Below are 20,549 nucleotides of genomic sequence, written 5' to 3'. Positions count from 1 at the left end.
ATTGCATCAAAGCTTGCCTCAAGCTCCAACCCCTCTAGGCCATCTTTTTTAGCTCTTCCAGCCTGTATTCATCATTCTGCCTAATGAATCCCTACCCCTTCTTCAATGTCCACTTCAAATCTCCCTTTTCTATGAAGCCTCCCCTGATCCTGCCAGTTGGTAATGATCTTTGCTAACTTTAAAAAGTAGTCAGGACCACATGATTTAGTTCTTAATTGCTAGCCAGCTCCTCCTAGGAGATCCACTTGTATGCACTCCTAGAAGGCAAGGGCCACGTAAAACCCTCACAAGGCTGCCAGCATTTACACACTGCTGATAAAGACCTCATTATCAATGTTGACCCAAACAGAGACACTAAGGCCTGGAGGATGGTGGAGAGTCAGCTCCTAATCATCCCGGGATATTTGATTTAGAGCTGGAAGGGGCTGTAAAGTTCATCTAGTCCAACCCCTTCACTGGAAAATGAGGACCAAAAAAATTAAAAGACCTGTGAAAGGTCCTCAAAGTTTCATAGGTAGGGCAAGGAACAAAGCCAGCACCTGAGCCCAGGTCTACACCGTGCCACCCTACACCATGTGCCAGAGTGGATGCAGATCAAAGCACCACCACCAGATAAACCAGGTCCTGAGCCACCCTTTACTGACTCCCCAGTGAAAACCTTCAAAAGCCATGCTCCCTGATGAGACCCCCTCCTCAGCCAGGGTGTTCCCTGGGGCACTGAAGCCACTGGTATTTCTATTCAAATATTTGGGATGGAGCCCCCAGCTTTCTTCCTCACTCTCCACCCCCAAGCATTATCATAAAGATGTCTCCTTGACCCCCTGCTCCCGCCACACATCCCGAGCACACTTATACACATTCCAGGGAACACAGAAGCTCCTACCCGGGGGAAGTGTTGAGGGTGAAGGAGGTGAGGGCGCTGGAGAAGCAGCGAGTGTCCCACAGCTTTACTTCATGCTCTCGCATCTACAACAAAAGATCAAGGGGTTCAGAGGGTCAGCTGTTTTGACCTAGGGCTCTGAAGGGTTCCTTCCAGATCCCTTACCCTCAGGTCAGCAAAGTCTATCACCCAGGAAGAGAAGTTTTGTGTTCACAGTCACTCCGCTCACTTCCTCACCAACTGCATTAAAGGAAGGAAGGTCCTTCAAGGAAGCAGGGTGCGAGGTGGGGTGGAGTGCGAGCATGAAATGGATAGGGGGTGTTTCCTTCCCTACTAATCCCTCACAGCAGCATCCCCCCCTCCTTGACTTGAACTATCACCCCAGACTCCTTGTCCTCAGCAGGGGCTGGCCATGGTTCCTAGGGTCAGGGTTAGCTATTCCAAATGGAATTTGTTGATTTCGGCAGCTGGGTCCCCTGGGGGCTCTAAGACCTGGCTATGTGACTGTGGCCGTATATGGGCACATTTGGGGCAAGGCATGCCTGGCTCCACCCATTCCCTGGGCATACGGGTGACCCCTCTGAGCTCATGCTGGCCCTGCCCATCTCTGACTCCCCCTCAGGCCACCAAGAGAGAGGTATTTCTTCCTCCCTCTTCCCCCCAAAACACATACATACACAATGTTGTGGTAATTAGGATGCCTCCTCAAATAAGGTTACCACATATGCCAAGAAAGACTAATTATTTAGGCTTAGATGAATGCGCATAAGCACCACCCAGACTTGGGCTGCAGACCCCCTCCCCACACAAGGGGCTCTGGCCTCCTCGGGTTGAGCTCTGCTGACCATTTCTTTCCCTCAAGGACACCATACCTGGTTTAATCCAGTAGACAGCAGATGCTCCTGGGAGTTGGTCCACACCAGTCGGCTGTCCTTGTGGTTCTCGTGGCCCTGGGTGCTCTGAAAGAGAAGGTCCAGTTGGGGGGAAATGATAAACCTGCCTATTTTCCCAAAAAACAGGACTGGGCAGCCCTTCCTGGAGACCAGGGGATGGGGACAGCAGAGCAGAGAATCCTTCCCAATGAAGGGCAGCCATCAACCTAATAATAACATCACACACTTCTATGGTGCTGTAAGATTTACAAAGTACATTCCTTAAACCATCGCTTTGGGTAGGTCATGCAAATATCACAGCCCTATTTTGCAGATAAAGAAACTAAAACTCAGTGAAGTGACTTGACTCATCCAAGATCAATCCAATCCAATCGACATTTGTTGAGTGCTTAGGGTGAGAGTGAGGATCTGAACCTGGGGATTTTTCCTGACTTCAAGTTCAGAGCTGCTTAACCCAGCCCCTGACTAAAAAAAATGAGGGGCCTCAGGGATAAAGCCTGGGGTGGGGGAGAAGGGGGGAACCAAGGCACTAGAGTTTCTAGTTATAATGTAAAGATAATTCCCAATTCTTCTTGGCACAGTCCCAGACCACCCTTTCTCCCTATGCCTTGCCTCCTGATTGAGGATGGGGTAAATGACTCACAGACCAAACTGGCCATGACCCAGAGGCAGGAGTATGGCTCCCCAGACCTTCCCTTTCCCCTGTAAAACGGAGATTGGGAACTCAGTGCTAGGGCATGAAAATGCTATCCTCCTCTTCCTACCTATCAGAGCCTCATCCAGATACGCAGAGAGACGGGCAAAGTTCCTTGAAAAGGACAGAAAACAGGGCAGAGGCCAATGGGGCCCTGACCCTAGGACCTGTGGCCAGGACAACGACTGCCAGGCAATGAGTAAGGCAAGTAGGAGGTGGGGAAAAATGAGTGTTGTTGAGAGAGGGCAGGAGAAAAAACACCATCTGTTATTCCCTTCATGATCTTAACTGGAGCAGTGTACCCTAAATCTCACTTTTTGGGGAACCTATTCTCCCCTTGTCATTCAGCCCCTTCCAGGGAAGAGTAGTTTTAGCTACTCTTTCCCTAAGTGACAGATGTGCTGACAGTTGTGGGTCCTTAGATAGAAAGAATTCATCAGGGCTGAGTTTGAGGGCTGGTGCCAATCTGAGAGCATGTAATAAAGCTTTGGGTCATACTACACACCCAATCTCAATGTTCTTAGCTCCTTCATCTTTCATGCCTCCCCAAGGTAGAAGGCTCAGAGCACCCTGGAAAGAGATGGAGACAGAGATAAAAGGAGAAAATGAGATCCTTTTAATGACTGTCTCAAAATATCAGCCATTGGGAAGGATCTGTAGGAGTAAGGAAACTGGCTTAATACTAAGGAAAGAATCGAGGACAGGAAGGCATCTGCTTTCCAGAGGCAGGGGTCAGCATATTGATGGTGGTATGTTTGATGCCAAAACTCTGCAGGATGATGTCACCTGGGAGCCTGAAAACACAGATGCTCTCACAGGGTTCAATATCCTCTCCAAAAGGCCAACAAGTATTCTCCCAGCTGAGTATGAAGAACCCACTCACTAAAGCTACAATGGCATCTGGGACCAGGTGTCTATTCCAATGCCCCCCTGCCGCCCCCTGCTGCCTCTGCTGAGAGCCAGCTTTCCAACCTGCCTCTGCCTCAAAGCTCAAATTTCAATGTTCCTTCTCCTTCTAGTTCAAATTTTGCCACATACTAGCTGTATGAGCTAACTTCTTGGAGCCTTGATTTCCTCTATGAAATGTGGGCAACTGGTAACTCGATTTTGATAACATGACAGAACCTGAGTCACAGACAGTCGTAATATTTCAGGGCTGGAAAGGACCTCACAGATCATATCTTGTCCAACCTCCTCATTTTATAGAGCAGGAAATGGAGGCTCACCAAGGGGAACTGATTTGCTCAAAGTCATAGAATAAATCTGTGGTAGATCAAGGACGAGAACTCTGACACTGTGGCTGGGGTTGGGTGTGGTACTCCTTCCAGGTCAAATGGCTTCAGAATTGGAAGGCTTGGTTCAGGCCCTACCTCAGTCATGGATCCCCTCTACAATACTCATGACAGCTCTGCGTCAAACTCTCCAGTGACAAGGAACCATCGTCTTCTGAGGCAGGCCATGCTACTTTGGAGCAACCAATTAGTAGGAAATTCTTCCTTCCTCACACTGGGACAAAATCTTTCTCCTTGTGATTTCCACTCATCAATGTCTTTCCAGGTCCAGATCCTGAGATGCTATGAAGGTGACACAGATCAGTTTTGGATGGGGATGGGATGGACAGGTGGGTGAGTGTAGAAAAAGCAGTCATATGGCCTGTAGGAAGCCTAGGGCATCAGGGTCCACTACTGATGGGATAACATTAGGACTTGGGGTACCTAGCACAGGAAAAGGAGGGAGGCCAAAGAGAGAAGGCAGAGGGGTCTGAAAAGACAATAGAAAGGATGCCAGGGGCAAATTCTGTCTATTTGACAACTTTGTCCAAGGCCAACCATGGAGACAGGGCATGATGCCAGGCTGTGTGGTGTCCCTGGAGAAGGCAGAGAAGTGCCCCCTTCAGTCTTCCATTTAGGGTCCAGGAGACTTCAGGAAAACCAGACTGACAGAGGAGAAGACTTCACACCACAGCCTCGCCTCCTCCATACAACCCCAGAAAGGAGCTGTGCTGAGGCAGGGAAGAACTGAGGGGGGCACGACAGGAGAAGGAGGAAATATGAACAGATCCCTCCCCGTCACCCGGGCCCCTGGAGCCTGAGAGCATGGACTCTGTTACCAAAAATAGCTCACCCCAAACTGTGGCCAGCTTCCTCTGAGCTTCCCACGATCTCCTTGGGAACAAGGAAAGCAGGCGGCCCAGCTTCAAGCACGGAAGTTGATGATCTGCAAGTCCTCTCCCCTTCCCCCGACCCCCGCTGAGCCTGACCCCAGCTGAGCCTGACCCCAGCGTGGGAGATGCTGCCCCTCTCATCCCCCCCAAGAGGGACAATCTGAAACAGCTTCGTGTCATTCAAAGGGTCTTTTCTCACCATTCCCTTCCCTCCTTGACTTAACCCAACACAGGAAGTTAGAGCTGAAGCCTGAGAACCAAGCCCCCAAAAGCAGCTCTCCCCAGAGAAGTCATGCCTGGAGGTCACCAAGGGGCCCAGAGGACAGCTGGCAAAATGTCAGCTTCATCCTAAGCAGAACAGGTAGCCACCTAGGAGAGGGCATTGTCAGGGGCCTAACGTCTAAGGCCTAATTAGAGATTACTTCCTTTTGTTGGAGGTCCCTATGTGGTACAGAGTCAGAGAACCTGAGTTCAAATCTTGACTAGGTCACTTGGGTGACCTTGGATGAGCTACATAATATCTCTGGGCCTCAGTTCTTCCTCTATGAAATGTGGACTAAGTGGATTTGAAGGTCCCTTTGAGGTTCTATGATCTTTTAGGACAGCAGCATGGTGTGGTAGAAAAGGCATCAGATTCGAACTTCTGTGTTTAAGCCCCGGCCCTGCTATTTCTTCCAAGAAATTTTTCTCCCAAGTTTTTCTGCAAGACAGGTAGGGCAGGTATTACTATCCCCATTTCACAGGAGGATCCTGAAGCACACAGTATTTAGCCAGAGTCACAAACCTAGTAAGTGGCAGAGCTAAGAAGAGAGGAAAGGGTTGTCCCCCACTCAAATTAGAGCCACCCCAGGACCACACTCACACCATCTCTCTCTTCTGCTCCCTCACACATACACTCCCAAGCTTTCTGAGACATACATTCATACTGGTCTCCTTCCTAAATCACTGGAGTGGAGAGAGGCCCACATTAACTGCCTCCCTACCAAAAGGAAAAAAACCAAATTCAAGTTTTTCAAAAAGGAAATTATTCCTCCCTGACTTATAAAAAATCCAAGAGAGGAAAAGCCTATCTATTTAGGCCCTTATAATACTTTACCCCCCTTAACTCCCTGCTTCCCTCCCTGAGGGAAAAGAAGGAAATAAGGATAGAACTCAGGGAACAGGGGCTAGGGCTCTGAGGCTGTGGTTGGCACCCTGGCCAAAAGTCACAGAAGATGGAAACAGCGTGGTCTGCTCATCAGACTCCCCCAGGGAATCTCTCAACCTCAGTGCAAAGTCTCTACTGAAAACTGCCCTTTCCCCTCATTTAGCAAGGCAGCAGCCCCAGATCAAAGCTCCTCCCTCAACACCTCCCCAGGTCACAGAAGTCTGAGAAAGACTGTCCTGAGGCCAGACCACGGGTCTCCCAGGAGGCCAGAAAAGCAATATCTGGATGGGATTCACCCAGGCAGCTGCTGTTTCCCCACTTCTAATGAGTACCAACAGGAAGCCAACCCTGATACTTTCATGCCCCCCTTCTTTTGCCCCTCTCACACACACCTAGACCATCATGCAAAGGCCAGCCTGGCCCCACCTGGGGCTCTCCAACCAGCCCCCTTGGGAGTCAGCACAAAGGCCAGGGCTCCCAGCCCCCAGAGCCCAGCTGAAGCTTTCTCGGGCGCATAGCAGGCATTCCAACTATAGATCAGTCAAATCCCCCACTAGGTCTCCATAGTAACATTTCCTGTGTGTGGCAAACCAGGGCTCAAAGGAAAAGCTGCTTAGTGGGTAAGGTCCATGGGGCTCCATCCTTGGGATGTGAGGCCCCGGGGAATAGGGGAGATAAGGGAACAGCACAAGGAAATAGGAAAGTGTATGTGCCCAGTGCTCCCAAGCACCAGGGAAGAACTTAAATGGCAATGAAAAGGCACTAGAAGGTCTAGGGGAGACCTGGGTACTGGGGCAGAAAACAGGTGGCACACAAAGCCGCTACTCATGGCCTGAGGCCATCTACTAGGAAGGTGGTATAACATAATAAAAATCAGATCCCTGGACAGGGAGTCAGGAGATCCGGGTTCAAGTGCTGACTCAACCACTTACTAGACTTGTGACTTTGAGTAAATCACTTTCTCTGTGCCTCCGTTTCCTCATCTGAAAAATGGGGGGAGGGAGTAGGTTGGATTTGATAGCTTCTATGGTCCCTTCCAGTTCTAAAGGGAATGGTTGAAATGTTCTTTGGTGCCTTCTGGTTCTGACAGCCTATGACTCTAAACAATGTATAAGACCAATCTCCAAGCGGGGGGGGGGGGGGGGGGGGCAGAAAGGTGAGGAAGGGGAAAGTGTCTCCTCAGAGATAGAAACCTTGGAGAAGGCTCTGTGACACAGGATTCCTGGCGATTCTGGACACCCCCAAACTCCAAAGAGAATCCAGAAGGCTCCCTCAGTCCCTAAAGGTAGGAAGCAATCAGCATTATGGAAAATAATGGAATAGTGGAAAAGCCACGTTAGGACGTGGCTTCTGGGTCCCAGAGTGTCCCTTTCTCCCCATCTCTGGAAAGCAGCAACTGCAGCAGCAGACACACAACAGTAGACTTGGAAGCCAGAGGCCTTGGATCAAAGGCCAGTGACTTTGCCACTTACAGGGGTAGGGGCCTGGGCAAGTCACTGAACCTCAGTTTCCCTCTTTGTAAAATGGACCAATCATACTCGCACTACCCGTGAAGAGGTGAAGGTGAGGAAAGGAGCAGTGACTACGTTTAGGGTTAAAAGGCTGACTCATGACTTTAGGCGAGTTGCTGGACCCCTGCCTCTGTGTCCCTATTTGTAAAATGACAATGACAACCATCACAGCAGCTCCATCACAAAGCTGCTGTGAGGCTCATAGGGTTTTTGTGGCTCTGGTACTTTACAAACATGATTGACTACTGCCTCTTCGGCAGTTATTGTTGATTATTCTACTAATAAAAGCACGATGCATACACGGAGTATCATTCCTATCATCCTTCTATAAAACAGTGGCTGAGCCAGGGGAGAACACTCCGTCAAGCCCAAGGGTTTCACCTCTGTCTGCAGGCCCTCACCACCAGGAGTCCTGGGGAGTAACACCACCTTAATAATCCTTGGAGATCTGCGACCTTCTGACCTTCTCGCATCTCTGTTTTTTCAATTGGGCTCGACAAGAATATCTGGCAAGCAGGGAGGCAGGAGCCAGGGAGGCTTAAATGAAGTAATATGGGAGAAGTGCTTGACCAACTTTAATGTTGTAAACCTTAAGTGGGAGCCATTATTTCCATTCTCATTCGAAAGAGGAAGAAACTGAGGCCCAAAGAGTTTACATGACTTTGCCAAGGTTATAACACTTACTAGTGGTGAGGAAAGAATGTGGTGGAGTGGTCACTGTGCTGGCTTTGTGGTCAAAGGACTTAGGTTCCAATCTTGGTTCTACCACTGATATATACTTATGTGTCATATGGGGCAAGTCACTTAATTTCACTGGGTCTGTTTCCTCATCTATAAGTTATAGGGGTTGGACTAAGTGGCCTCCGGATCTATGGTTCTATGCACTCATCTCTAAACTACTGGCATTGGGATTTTCCCACTAGATTGCTCTGAAAATCACCTACTAGAGCACCACCTTATCACTTGGCTCCTCAGTCTGCAACAGGGAGGGCCTTGGTGTCCTCCATCCCAGCCCCCCTCATGGCCCTCCACAAAAAGGCTTTTCATATTTCCATTGTAAGAGCCACAGGTAGAGGGGGGAAGGTGAGCCCAACTGGTGGCAACACTGGGATCCTAGGCACTCCCAGAACCAGATACTATACCAGGACCAATAAGGGCTGAGTTCTCAGACCCAACTTCCTAGGGGAGGACCACCACATGAGCACTATCAGGAACACCCTGCCTGCAATCGAAATTCAACGGCCCCGAAGTGCAGCCCTCATTCTGATGCCCAACCCCAGCCTTATGGGCCATCTTGGAAGGCATCCTAATACAGTAAACAGAATGTGGAACTGAGAGTCAAGGGGCCCAGGTTTTAGTCTGAGGTCCACTCCCATCCCTTTCTAGGTTGTATGCCTGGGCAAGTCATTTAAACTGTCTGAGCCTTGGTTTATCTTAAAAAAAAAAAAAACCGAACTAAATAAATAATCTTAAGGGTTCTTTCCCAGGTTTTAAGGTCCCTCCCAGCTCTGTTCATGTTCTATGACCTATGATCCAATCTATTATTCTGATATTCTATTATTCTAACCCAAGGAGGGAAAGAAGCAGAAGTACAATACAGAATACAATCAGTGGCAGATACCCCAGAAATGCCTGGGGATGGAGACTGATGTCTCTTATCTTTCCCCAAAAGGCTCATTGGTGGGAAAGGAAGGAGAGTGTCAACCTATAGGCCAAGACAACTTTCTCCTATGACTCCCTGAATTTCCCCCCAAAGCCATTCCAAGCCCCCACTATGTTAGAGAGTGTGCATCGGTAGGTTCTCGTGAGAATGCCCTCCCTACGAGGCCCCTCTCCCCCACACCAGGCCCCCACATCACTCGCACACTGAAGCTGGCCAATGCTTCCTAATGGAAGCCAGGTGTGGGCCAGATGCCATGACCGGAAGTGGGGGCAGGGCTGGTTGGGAGGGGTAGCATTCCAGTCCTCTACGACAGTTCAGAGTCCCTCTCCTTTGATTCCTTTGCCCTTCCCCTACCCCTCCACTCCCCAACACACACACACACACACACACACACACACACACACACACACACACACTTAACAGGAAGCCATTAAGAAAGCACTGGGCACAGCCCTTACCCATTCCCCAATAAGGTGTGAGGCAGGGGTCAGGTAGGAGGAATGAATCCTTCTAAATCCACATTCCTCAGGCCCTTTCTCCCATTTCAGAGAGGAGCTTAAATCGCTCTGTCAACAGTAATTTCTTCCCCACCATTGTATCTCAGGGGGCTTGGAGTCCCCTACCATTTTCTCTATAGGCTGGAAGAGGAAGAGAAACAAATTCAGGTGCTGAGAGGGTGAAGCATCTGGCTCAGGGGCAAGACTCAGTCAGGCAGTGGTTCTAGAACCCTAGAATCCAGGCTCTGATTGACCCCAGTAAATCTTGCCTCTGATGCTTATACTCTGTATGACCTCAGGCAAGACATAACCTTCCTTGGTCTTTTATCCTGGCCCATAAAAGGAGGGGGTTGGACTAGATGGTTTCTTAGGGCCCCTTCAGCTCTAGCTCCCTACTTGTCTCTACTATATCCTATTACTGTAGGACCCCTGGGTCTAGCCTTTGGAGGGATTCCTTCATGAGATGAGGGAACCCCCTCTGAAAGAATGGCAGGCAAGCCTACCCTGGAGAGACAAGACATAACTCTGTCTGTGGGCAAAGACCCTCGGATGTATCCTGCGCTCAAGTGGGGCTGGGGTTCTTGTGCAGATCAGCTTTTTACAGGTTAATTTTTTATTGGGGGGGGGGTGCGGTACTAGGGAGAGATGGGGTAGGGAGTAGTAGAGGGTGGGAATTTTTACATCTCAACTTCCCTGTATGTGATCTGAGGACATCTGAGCTGCAGCTCACCATCTCTGGTGAGCCAGAGGAACTGGTTCTTGATGACAGATTTGTAGGTCACAAAAACTATCAGTAGGAAACTCCCTCACCTGCCCCCTGCCACCCTTCAAGGGCCTGGCTTTCTCTCTTTTATAGGTACCTAGCCTATCTCATTCCTGAAAAGTTTTTCCCCTGTCAACTAGCCTTGTGACCCTCTCAACTCCAACTTCTTCCTGTGGTTCCTAAGGTCAGAATCCCTTTTCTCCCCATTACCCACCACACTGCCACAAACAGGCTTCTCAGATCCTGTGTCTGCCAGGTCCTACCACTTCCCAAAGTCTCTATCTGCCCCTAGGTCTTAACAGTCAGAAAAACAGAATGGAAAAGTCAGCAAAATCTCTCTTTGGGAGATCCCTACTCCTGCTCATACCTACCCTGAAGAGCACATTCAGCTATCCAGCAGTTAAGTCCCTTTAATGGCATTTGCTCATAATGGATGGCTTAAGGCAATGTGGCCCTGGTGTTCTGTATAACGACTAGGGCTTCTCCGAACAGTGGTCAACGCTAACAATATTTTCCCGCTGAAAATACTAAAAGACGCATGTATAAAGACACTCAATACATGCTAAAATATTTCAGCATGAAAATAGGCTTAATTTTCCTTAGCTTTCTCCCCCCCCCCAAAAAAATTTCCCCCTCTTTCACCCCTGAACTTTGTTCCAAGGATATGTCAAAACCCCAGACCTGGAATTACCACTTATGGAAAGCATTCTTGTCAACCTTAAGGCCACTAAATAAATGTGAGTTGTTATTATGACTTATGTCAATATATTTCAAGTCCAAAAGTTTCCATGGTCGAATGAGTTTGATACATGCCGAGAGAAGGCATTACTACTCCCACGGTATCTGCATTTAGCATCGGACTCAAAGATGGGATATGATAAGGCCTGATGATTTAGATGAAAAAGGTCGGAGGATTGGAGTTACAAGTAAACTGTGACAAGGCAGGCCAAAAGGCTAACGTGATCTCACACGGACTACTGGGCCTTGTTCTGACAAAGGTCACAGTGAAAGGCCCACTCTGCCTGCTCCTAGTCCAATCACATCCAGAGTGGCGTGTTCAGAACGGGACACAGCATTTTAGGAAGAACACGGACAAGCTGGAGCTCAGGCAGGATGGGAAGGGGGCTGAAAATGATCTCTCGTGAGGATTTATAGAAAGAACCGGTGGTGATGAGCTTGAAGAAGAGAAAAGACTGAGAAGCACATTATGGAAGTATTGGGAAGGCTGTCATACACAAGAGGGATTAAAACTGTTCTGCTCAGCCAGGAGGCAGAACTACTAGCAGCAACGGATGGGAGATGCAAAAAGGACAGATTTAGGTTTGATGTCAGGAAAAATTTCCCGACAATCAGTGCCAGCCAAGAAGGGGATGAGCTGCCTCAGGAGGCAACAGGCTGCTTTCCGTGAAGGCCTTAAATAGGAGGCTGGATAACCAGTTATCTATCTGTGAGCATGGGATTTGTAGTTAGAGAAGCTGAGCTCGAATCCTGCCTGTCATCTCGTGTGACTCTGGCCAAATCATCTCTGCTCTCTGATCTCTGTTTTTTCACCTGTAAGATGTGGGGATTGGACTAGACCAGCAGTATCAAACTCAAATAGAAATGGGGGCCTTGCAGTCTGCACACTGACTCAGTTTTAAAATGTAATGTTATCTATGTTTTCCTGTATTTTGTTAAGTCTTTCCCAATTATCTTTGAGTCTGGTTTGGGCCACCCTCGGGAGGCGGCCCCATGCTCAACATCTCTGGACCAGGTGACCTCTCTGACTCTAGCAGAAGCCCCCGTCAGGCATAGTTGTGTTGGATGGCCTGAAGGGCCTTTAGGCCTCTTCCCACTCTGAGAGTCTAGGGTACCCAACTTGTGCCAAATGTACTGGAAAGGCCTCTCTTGGGCAAACGGGGCTTTTATCTGCATCCTTACAGGCTCATCATTTGTCAAGGAGCTGGATATGAGGTCGGTGCTGAGACTGAGTAATCCTGGGGCAGGATTATTAAGGTGCCAAATGCTCTTGGCAGGGAGGTGATGGTGTCGGAATCACTGCTGGAAAAGTCAGCTCATGTCTCTGAAGGCTCAGCTGGCCCAGGGTAAGTGGCTACAGACACATCTGTTCTCCCACTCAAACAGGCCTGCCAACAGCCTGGTTCACAGCCTGCTCTCTGGGGGCAGTCACCCTGCTCCTACCCCCCAAGGCTCCTGGGCTCGACAGCCTGGCTCCAACGAGTCAGGAAGACTTCGGAAGAAAAACAAAAGGCTAAAATGAGGCTGGCCAAGAAAAGAAAGGCAGCTCTAGCCAGCACTGACCCTATAGAGAAATTAGGCAAAATGAAGTTTCAGACTTTTAATGTGTCCTTCCTCCTCCTCATCACCACTGTTCATATTTTGACAGGACTTTGGTCACTTTCGTTATGCTAACCCTACAAGGTGAAAAGTGCAAACCTCACCATTTCCATTATACAGATGAAGAAACTGAATCTCAGAGAGGTGATGTGTCCACAGTTACAAATATGGGGTCTTTTGATTCCTAGAGTAGTGTTTCCATCTGATCACTGCAGTGAGTCCTCAAATGCAATGACCAACAAAGGTCGTCCCAGTCCTCACTGCACTGAATGTTGAACCTTTGTTCTCTTGATGGAGCCCAGCAGAATCCTATCATCTGGCAGGCCTGCTGTCCCCTGGGCCAGGCCCTCCCCGGCTGGCACCCACAATGCAGTTATCCCTCCACAGCCCTCAGGGCCGCCCCAGGCAGATGTGGCTAGTTCTCCCTCTGCTGACATGCCCTCTACTTATTACTGCCCGAGCGCCGGCTGTAATATATACCACGGGATTTCAACATTTTCTATCTGGCTTAGGTAAATAAGTGCCAGAAGGGCTACGATCACACTGGTAGGTACAAGACGGTTGGCAGACAAACACCTCCAGGGCAGAGGCCTCTTGGGGGAGGGGCTTTCATGCCACAGGCATAGAAGACAGGCAAAAAGAACAGGGTTCTGACTCCCCTGCTCCAGTGATTAGCATAGTGTCTGGCATACAGAAAGTGCTTAGTAAATGTTTCTTGACTGACTGACTGACCTGGGTTCAAATCCAGTCTCTCCCTATGTGACTTTGGGCAAATGACTTAACCTCTGTGGGCCTTGGTTTACTGATCTAAAATAAGGCAGCTGGATTAGATGGCCTCTGACAGCCCGTCTGGCTTTACAGCTATGATCACATAAGGGGCACAGGTAAAGGTGAAGAATTTAGAAAGGTCTGGGGACAAATGTCATAGATTTGTTTCTGTTTGTTCCTCTCCAAGCTCTCCCCATCCCCAAGACTGTGCTAAGAGGACAAGAAGAGAAGAAAAAGTCAGCATTTAAATTAGCTTTTCAAGCCACAGGAAACAGCTAATGATAGCATTTGGACAGCCAAGCTAGAGGGGGTGCCCCACCCCGTGGTTAAGGCTTGTACATGGAATCAGGCTTGTTATTACTTGTTTCCCAGAAATGGCTTCTAACCACTGTCACCTAACGGTCAGGGTGAAACCATCTCACCTCCTCCACCTGAGCCACTGCCCCTGCGGCAGCCCAGAGTATCTGGGAAGTGACATCCAGGCCGTTCCCGGCAGCTCTACTCAACTAGAGAGGCCCCTGGGCCAAAGCCATGGTACTGGAAAGAGTATCTACTGCTCCTAATTCTGTACCCAGACCAATGAGTAAAAGCTGCCGAAAGACAGATTTAAGTTCAATATGACAAAAACATTTCCTCATTTCAGTGGAATTGGCTGCTGGCTTCCCCCAATTTCAGCAGAGGCTTGGGGATGTTTATGAACGGGTTCCTGTTTAGGTATGGTCTAAACTAGACTGCCATTTACGTTCCTTGTGACTGAGATTATAGGGTTTCATGTGTCTGACATCAGAGGACCTGGGTCTTGAATCCCTGCTCTGTTCACTAAGTGTCCATGACCAAGTCACAGCCTCTCTGGGTCTCAGTTTCCTCACCTATATGATGAGGATGCACTAGGCCCCTTAAGTGCCGTCCAATTCTACCTCTGGCATCATCCTTGTATACATACCTGGGACGCAGTGGGCTTTGTTCTGGGATCAAAGATCCGTAGCTGCTTGTCCTGGAAAAGGCAAAGGAGAAGAAATCAGTGTTGTCACCACATCTCAGGAAAACCAGAGTGACCAGGCTCTCTTCCCTGAAGGCCTAAGAGCCCAGTATAGTAACCCTTGGTCCTTACTGAGAGTTAGTACCCACTAGGAACGTAGCAGAGCTTTGCTCACCAAGGAGCCATATGAAGGTTGGGAGTGATGAGATAGAGGGAAGGCCAATTACAAAACGGAGTTGGTTTGGTGCCAGAATTGAGAAAACCAATCGGATTCTATCTCATGAACTGACTCCATCTTGTGCTGCCACATGTATCATCCTCCATCTTGTTGTTTTTCTGCAGATCATCCATGGGAAACTAGATGGTATAAGCCATCTATTGTTTTATAGATGCAGGTGGATGCAATTAAGCAGCATCTCCCAATTCTGGGAAAGGAAAGTCCTCAGAACCCATTCAACTTCTCCTAACTTGACTAAAATTTACTCTTCCTCCCTCCCAACTTGGAAAGCCTCCAATCTTTTCTCCAATTAGAAATCAGATTACTTAATTTTGTATCCTGGTTTGTTTTCTGTTAATTGTTTTCTTTCAATTAACTGGTCTTACTTGATTGTTTCCAATACATAAAAATCTGTCTCCTCCCGTATTCACAGTCTTTGGACAGGACAAAGAATCCATTGACCTGTTTAGCTTACAAACTGCATAGTTTAGATTGTTTCCTTAGTTATTATAAATTATCTGCCATAGGGGTCAGGCACTCATGCCTCTCCAGCCTCAATTCCAGTTTTCTACTGTACTCATACCTCCCTTCCCAATCCCCAGAACCCAGAAGCCAGTCTGTTCCTGCCTCAGGTATCTGATTACCTAGAAAACCTAAAAAGTTGGAAATTAACAACAAAATGAAAAAGAACAAGTGAATGATCCACTCTTCTGTCTTTAATCACACCATTTATGAGCGCTCGCTAAGAGTTTAGGTACCCTTTGTAGCTCCACAGAGGATCTTTGAGAAGAAGACGAGGCCTCTGCTTTTAGGGAGCCCACAGCCTGGTTGAGGAGACAGTCAGCAAGCATGAAACAACTTTAAAAACAGTTAAATGTCCTTTGTGTGGTATTGTTATTGTGTAAAGGAGGATAAAATCTTTTGTGAACTATGGGGATCACCTAGGTATTGGGTTGGATTGTTCAGACTTTTCAAAACAAGAGGAATATTGTTATACTTGTTTCAAATGTCCTTGGTTCTCCTTTAGGGGGAATGGGTAGTGGATGGGAAGGACATCCTTATTTTTTCCTTGAGGGGCACAGAGATATACACTGGAGAGTTAACTAACAAGGGATTAAGTAGGAACACTGAGTGGAGCAATTAAAATTTTAGAGCGCTATGTAATAGAGGAGGCTTCTTGACAGGTTAAGTGTAAGCCTGGGAATACAGAACGGGAAACTGAAGTCAACCAAAAGCAATCCCCAAACTGGCAGAGGTATTCTGACATTCTCTTCTGGACCACTGAGGAACTTGAAACGGTGACGTGGGTCTCTTGGCCGAGAAGGGGTCATAGGCCAAGCAAGGCCTCAGAAATTATAGCTAAAGAGAACAGTTTAGGGAATTTTACAGACGAAGAAACTAAGGCTGAGAAAGGTTAGAATAACAGCAGATAAGTATTTTTTTTCACTTTACCTTGAGGTATTATTATATAATTTCCTTGTAATAAATATGCTAAAAAGATATTGGGGAAGGATTGGAGGGAAAGAAAAAAAGAAATGGGTGCCTTAACCAGGTAACCAATTGTAGTGGCAGTACAAGAGAAAGGGGAAAGGTCACTAGGGATTAGGTACTCCAGGTCCCTGAACCCTGGGAACCACAAGCAACCTTAGGGTCTAGACCCTCAGGTTGAGATGTAGAGTGCACAGTATTGAAAGAAGCAAAATCAGGCTAAATGCCCAGGTCTCCAATTTAGGGTCTGAGTAGGAGTTGGAATCTCCCCAAAAGGCCCAAGACTCAGGATAAGTTACTTATGCTTTGCAAACTATAATATGAAGGACTTCAGAGAAAGAAGAGATCAGTGAAGGCTGAAGTGTTGAATGGGGACTTCCTTTAACACTGTGCCTGGTTCATAGTAAGAGCTTAGTAAATGTTTGTTACTTAGATTTCTGGGAGTGGAGAGGGAAAGAGATGGTAGAAAAAGAGACAGACCAGCAGAGAATGGCCCACAGAGTTTTAGAATCCTGAGAAGTTAACTAATCCTCTAGGGTCCCTTCCAATACGAGCATTAACAAAAATACAGAGACAGGAATGAGAACACCTTGGGAAGGAGGGTAGGAAAGGGAAAGAACCGGCCTGGCAGAAGCAGAGTGTCCACAGTGCAGAACACTGAGAGAAGTTTGGATACGCAGGGCAAGGTAAAATGTGGAGTACTCTGAATGCCAGGTAAGAAGAATTTGCACTAATCTACATAGAAAAGCACGCTCCCTGGGTTCTGAGTTCTAAGCTCCACTTCAAGCTAGCTGTTTAGATGTGTCCCTGAACAAGACATGTGACCTTTCTGAGTAGGTAGCAGGCCTCAGTGCCTTCCTCATCCGCAAAATGTGAGACGGGGTGGACTCCTATAGTCTCTTCCAGCTCTGTTTTATATTTTAAGGTTCTCTTTAGCTCTAAGTTCATGGGATCATAGATTCAGGGTGGGCAGGGGTCTTCAAAGCCATGTACTCCAACTCCCTCATTTTACAGAAGAGGAAACTGAGGCCCAGAGAGGCTGAATGATTAGCCCCAAAGTCACCCAGATAATAAGAAGCAGAGGTGGAAATCAAACTCAGATCTTCTAACTCTGGTTAACGTCTAAATCTGGAGCTCTTTCCACCACACCAGAAAGCCTCTCAGACAGTGTGATTTAATACAAATCCTTGACAGCAGAAGAATAACATGATAAATGTAGCACCTTTGCTTCACAAGTTGTATCCATGCACAAAAAATCACACTTTCAGGCTTCACTAGTGAGGCCAGGAAGTCCAGCCTACTGCTGAGATCCTATAAAAAAAGGAGCTAAGCTCCCAGCTCCCAAACAAAGGCTCCTAATCTGCACAGGAATAGCCTGTTATTAATGGAAGGCTACCTGGTAACAGCCCCAGCTCCTGCTGTGGCCAACTAAGCTAAGGCTGTCCAAGCAGAGGGGTGAGTACTACGGCACTACAAGGAACACTGGTTCTCTCCTGGAGCACTATTCTCTGCCCTAACATGCTCTCATTAACTTGACAGTCATCAGTGGTCCCATAATTCACATAGCACAGTGGTTAGCAAGCCCCCAGACTCATTTCAAATAATAACACCTGCTGTGCAGCACTTTACAGCTCCAAAAGGTTTTCAGAGTTATCTCATTTTTTAATCTTCATTTTTTTAAAGTTGGTAGGTGTCCTAAGCCCCATTTTACCAATGAGGAAACCAAGGCCCATGGAAGTCAAGTGCTCTGTCCAAGTTCACATGGCAAGTTGATGGAAGAGCAAAGACAAGAACACAACCAGGCCTCTTTTTCTTTTCTTTTCACATTAGTCATATTGTAAAGAAGAATTAGAACCAATAGGAGGAACCACAGGAAAGAAGAAACAAAACAGAAGGAAAAAAAAAGAGAAAATAGTATGCTTCAATCTGCATATAAATTCCATAGTTCTTTCTCTGCATGTGGATAGCATTTTTCAACATGAGACCTTTGGCAATGTCTTAGATCCTTGCATTGCTGAAAAGAGAATAAGTCTGTCAAAGGTAGTCATCGCACAACATGGCTGTTACTGTGTACAACATTCTCCTGGTTCTGCTCACTTCACTCAGCATCAGTTTATGTAAGTCTTTCCAGTTTTTCTGAAGTCCACCTGCTCATCATTTCTCATAGCACAATAGTATTCCATTACATTCATATAACACAATTTGTTCAACCATAGGCATCCCCTCAATTTCCTATTCTTTGCCACCACAGAAAGAGCTGCTAGAAATATTTTTGTACATGTGGATCCTTTTCCCCATTTTTATGATCTCTTTGGGATAAAGCCCTACAAGTGCTATTGCTGGGTCAAAGGGTCTCTTCTTATTTTCTTTTTAACCATTAGTATGGAGTTTATTCTGTTATAATACTGTTTATAGGAACATAAATTATCCATTTTATTTTGTAACATTGGTACATTTATGTGTCTTTTTTAGAAATTTACTTTATTTTTAATTTACAGAATCCAGCCCAGGCCTCTTTTCTTCCATTGTGCCAAGTTTGCCCACCTCTTGTCTCATGTGGTATAGTAAGGCCAAAGGATTTCTGGCAGTCCATGAAAAATGTAGGGTTGCCACTGTGCACTCTCTCCCGTTTGTTACATGACCTACGGCAACCAACCATCAGCAATCTGTCTCTAATCTAACCTATCTACAACCCTGAAGTAGCTTAGCCTATTTTAATTTTGGCCCTTACATCCTGCCAAGTGGTGCAGGTCTGAGTAAGGCTGTTGCCCTGACCCAAGAACAGGCCTCCCAGATGAGGAAGGCATCTGATCCCCCAACTACTTTGCTGGCTATTCCCAGCCTGGGCTGAGGGCTAGAGCAAGCCAGGCGGGTATATGGAGAGAAATCCTTCCTCACATCTGACCATTCACAGGGTTAGGGCCTGGAAATGACTTCTTGTATCTAGAGTTTCTGTTGGGGTGAAGATGAAGGCCAGGGTGAGAGGGATAGCAACTCCAGGGTCTGTTCCTGAACCCCAGCACTGCCAGGTACCACCTGTGAGACCTTGGACAAATTAACATAACCTCTCCAGGCCTTGGTTTATTTATATATTGAAGGGGTTGATTGAGATGATCTCTGAGGTCCTATTTTCACCATGAATTTGAGCACGAGCTTTCAGTTCTAAATCTCTGGCCCTTGGTGATCATCTGCACCCTGCTAGGATCAGATAAACGCCAACTCTCTCTTCTACAGAGGGTGGGGCTTTTGACAGATTCACCAACATTTTATGATCTGGGAGGTGCTGCCTAAAAAGAACTCTCTACTCCAAAACTGCTCCCTCCCAATCCAACCGTGTTATAAGTTTCATGAAATGTCACCAATAGAGGCTAGTTCTGTTGGGTAGTAAGGCTTTGTCTACCACCAATGCTCTCCTTTTAAATTAAAACAAAAAAAAACAAAACAAACAAACCCCTAAGCAGTGTGTGTGTGTGTAGGGGCAGGGGGTGCTTCCACATTAAGGGATTATCAGTTTATCAGTCATTCGCATCTTTGGGTGACATACAGAGGAGTTTCGATGAAGGGAGTCTTTATAAAGGGATGAGCTTTAGACTGTAACTCAGGAGACCTTGTACTTCAATCACAGTTTGTACATCACGTTCCTTTACTATGATACTGTTTCTTCACTTGCAAAACAAGAGGCTGGTTGTCAAAGATTTATGGGAGGGCATGGACAAAGAGAACAAGCCAAGATGGCAGATGTGCACTGTGATATATTGCTGAAGGGAGCAGTTACACCTTACTGAAATACTAAAGAAATATTCATGAGGTGAGAGGAAAATGTATAGTTCAACATTAAGATACACGATAAAACCTGCAAAAAAGCTTACTAGTCCCAAGGGCACTATGATTGTGTTTATCCAACAGGTATTACTATTTATTTTCTAACTGAAGTACCAAAAGAATGAGAATAACAAAAAATAAAAATAAAATAAGGGGACTTAACTTAGACCTACAGCCACTCTAGAGGCCTAGTTTGAAAGCTACAAAGTACTGAGCCAATAGTTGATAATGATGACCAACACAAGAATGATGGAGTGCAATTTCTAAGCCAGGGAATCAAATACTCTGATCATCTATTCTTGAGCTGCCTGGACTCCAAACCTGTTAAACACAATGCAGTGCCCCACGCAAGGATCAATGAGGGGAGAGTGACCTCTGGTGGTCACCTTCACACCACACCCTCTACGGCGAGGAAACCTTTTCAATGGCCTGGCCTCCTGGTATGAGAGAATGATAGAAACAGAAAAGCCTTGCAGAGCATCCGTTGCTTATTTTGCAGATGGGGAGACTAAGGTCCAGAGAAGGCCATGGGAACAATTGCTCTGATTTGACTAAGGCTAAACTCCCCAAGGTCATGCTACTGAGTTAGTGGAATAACTGGAACTAGAACCCAGAACCCCATGAGATCTCTGTGCCACTGCTCTTGGCCCTCTTCTCCACTCATGCTCCTAAGCTCAATGAGGAGCACTAATACAAACAGGAAAAAAACAGTGACTGGATAAGACC

The 20,549-nt window shown here is 47.1% G+C and overlaps 1 protein-coding gene across 2 annotated transcripts in view; it reads right to left on the bottom strand.

Moving 5' to 3' along the window:
- Positions 1-20,549, bottom strand: part of LOC114041263 (coronin-7-like) — a 106,131-nt gene that overhangs the window by 58,130 nt on the left and 27,452 nt on the right. For both annotated transcript variants that reach the window (XM_027859627.1, XM_027859625.1), the window contains exons 7-9: positions 14,261-14,311; positions 1,753-1,839; positions 884-966 (exon numbers count right to left, since the gene is read on the bottom strand). In XM_027859627.1, the coding sequence (XP_027715428.1) occupies positions 884-966; positions 1,753-1,839; positions 14,261-14,311 (221 nt within the window). The remainder of the gene's footprint in view (positions 1-883; positions 967-1,752; positions 1,840-14,260; positions 14,312-20,549) is intronic.

Source organism: Vombatus ursinus, unplaced genomic scaffold, assembly GCF_900497805.2.
Source record: "Vombatus ursinus unplaced genomic scaffold, bare-nosed wombat genome assembly UNPS02014171.1, whole genome shotgun sequence".
NCBI lineage: Eukaryota > Metazoa > Chordata > Mammalia > Diprotodontia > Vombatidae > Vombatus > Vombatus ursinus.
The sequence above is the reverse complement of the archived record's forward strand: the minus strand, read 5'-3'. Positions and strand labels throughout refer to the sequence as shown.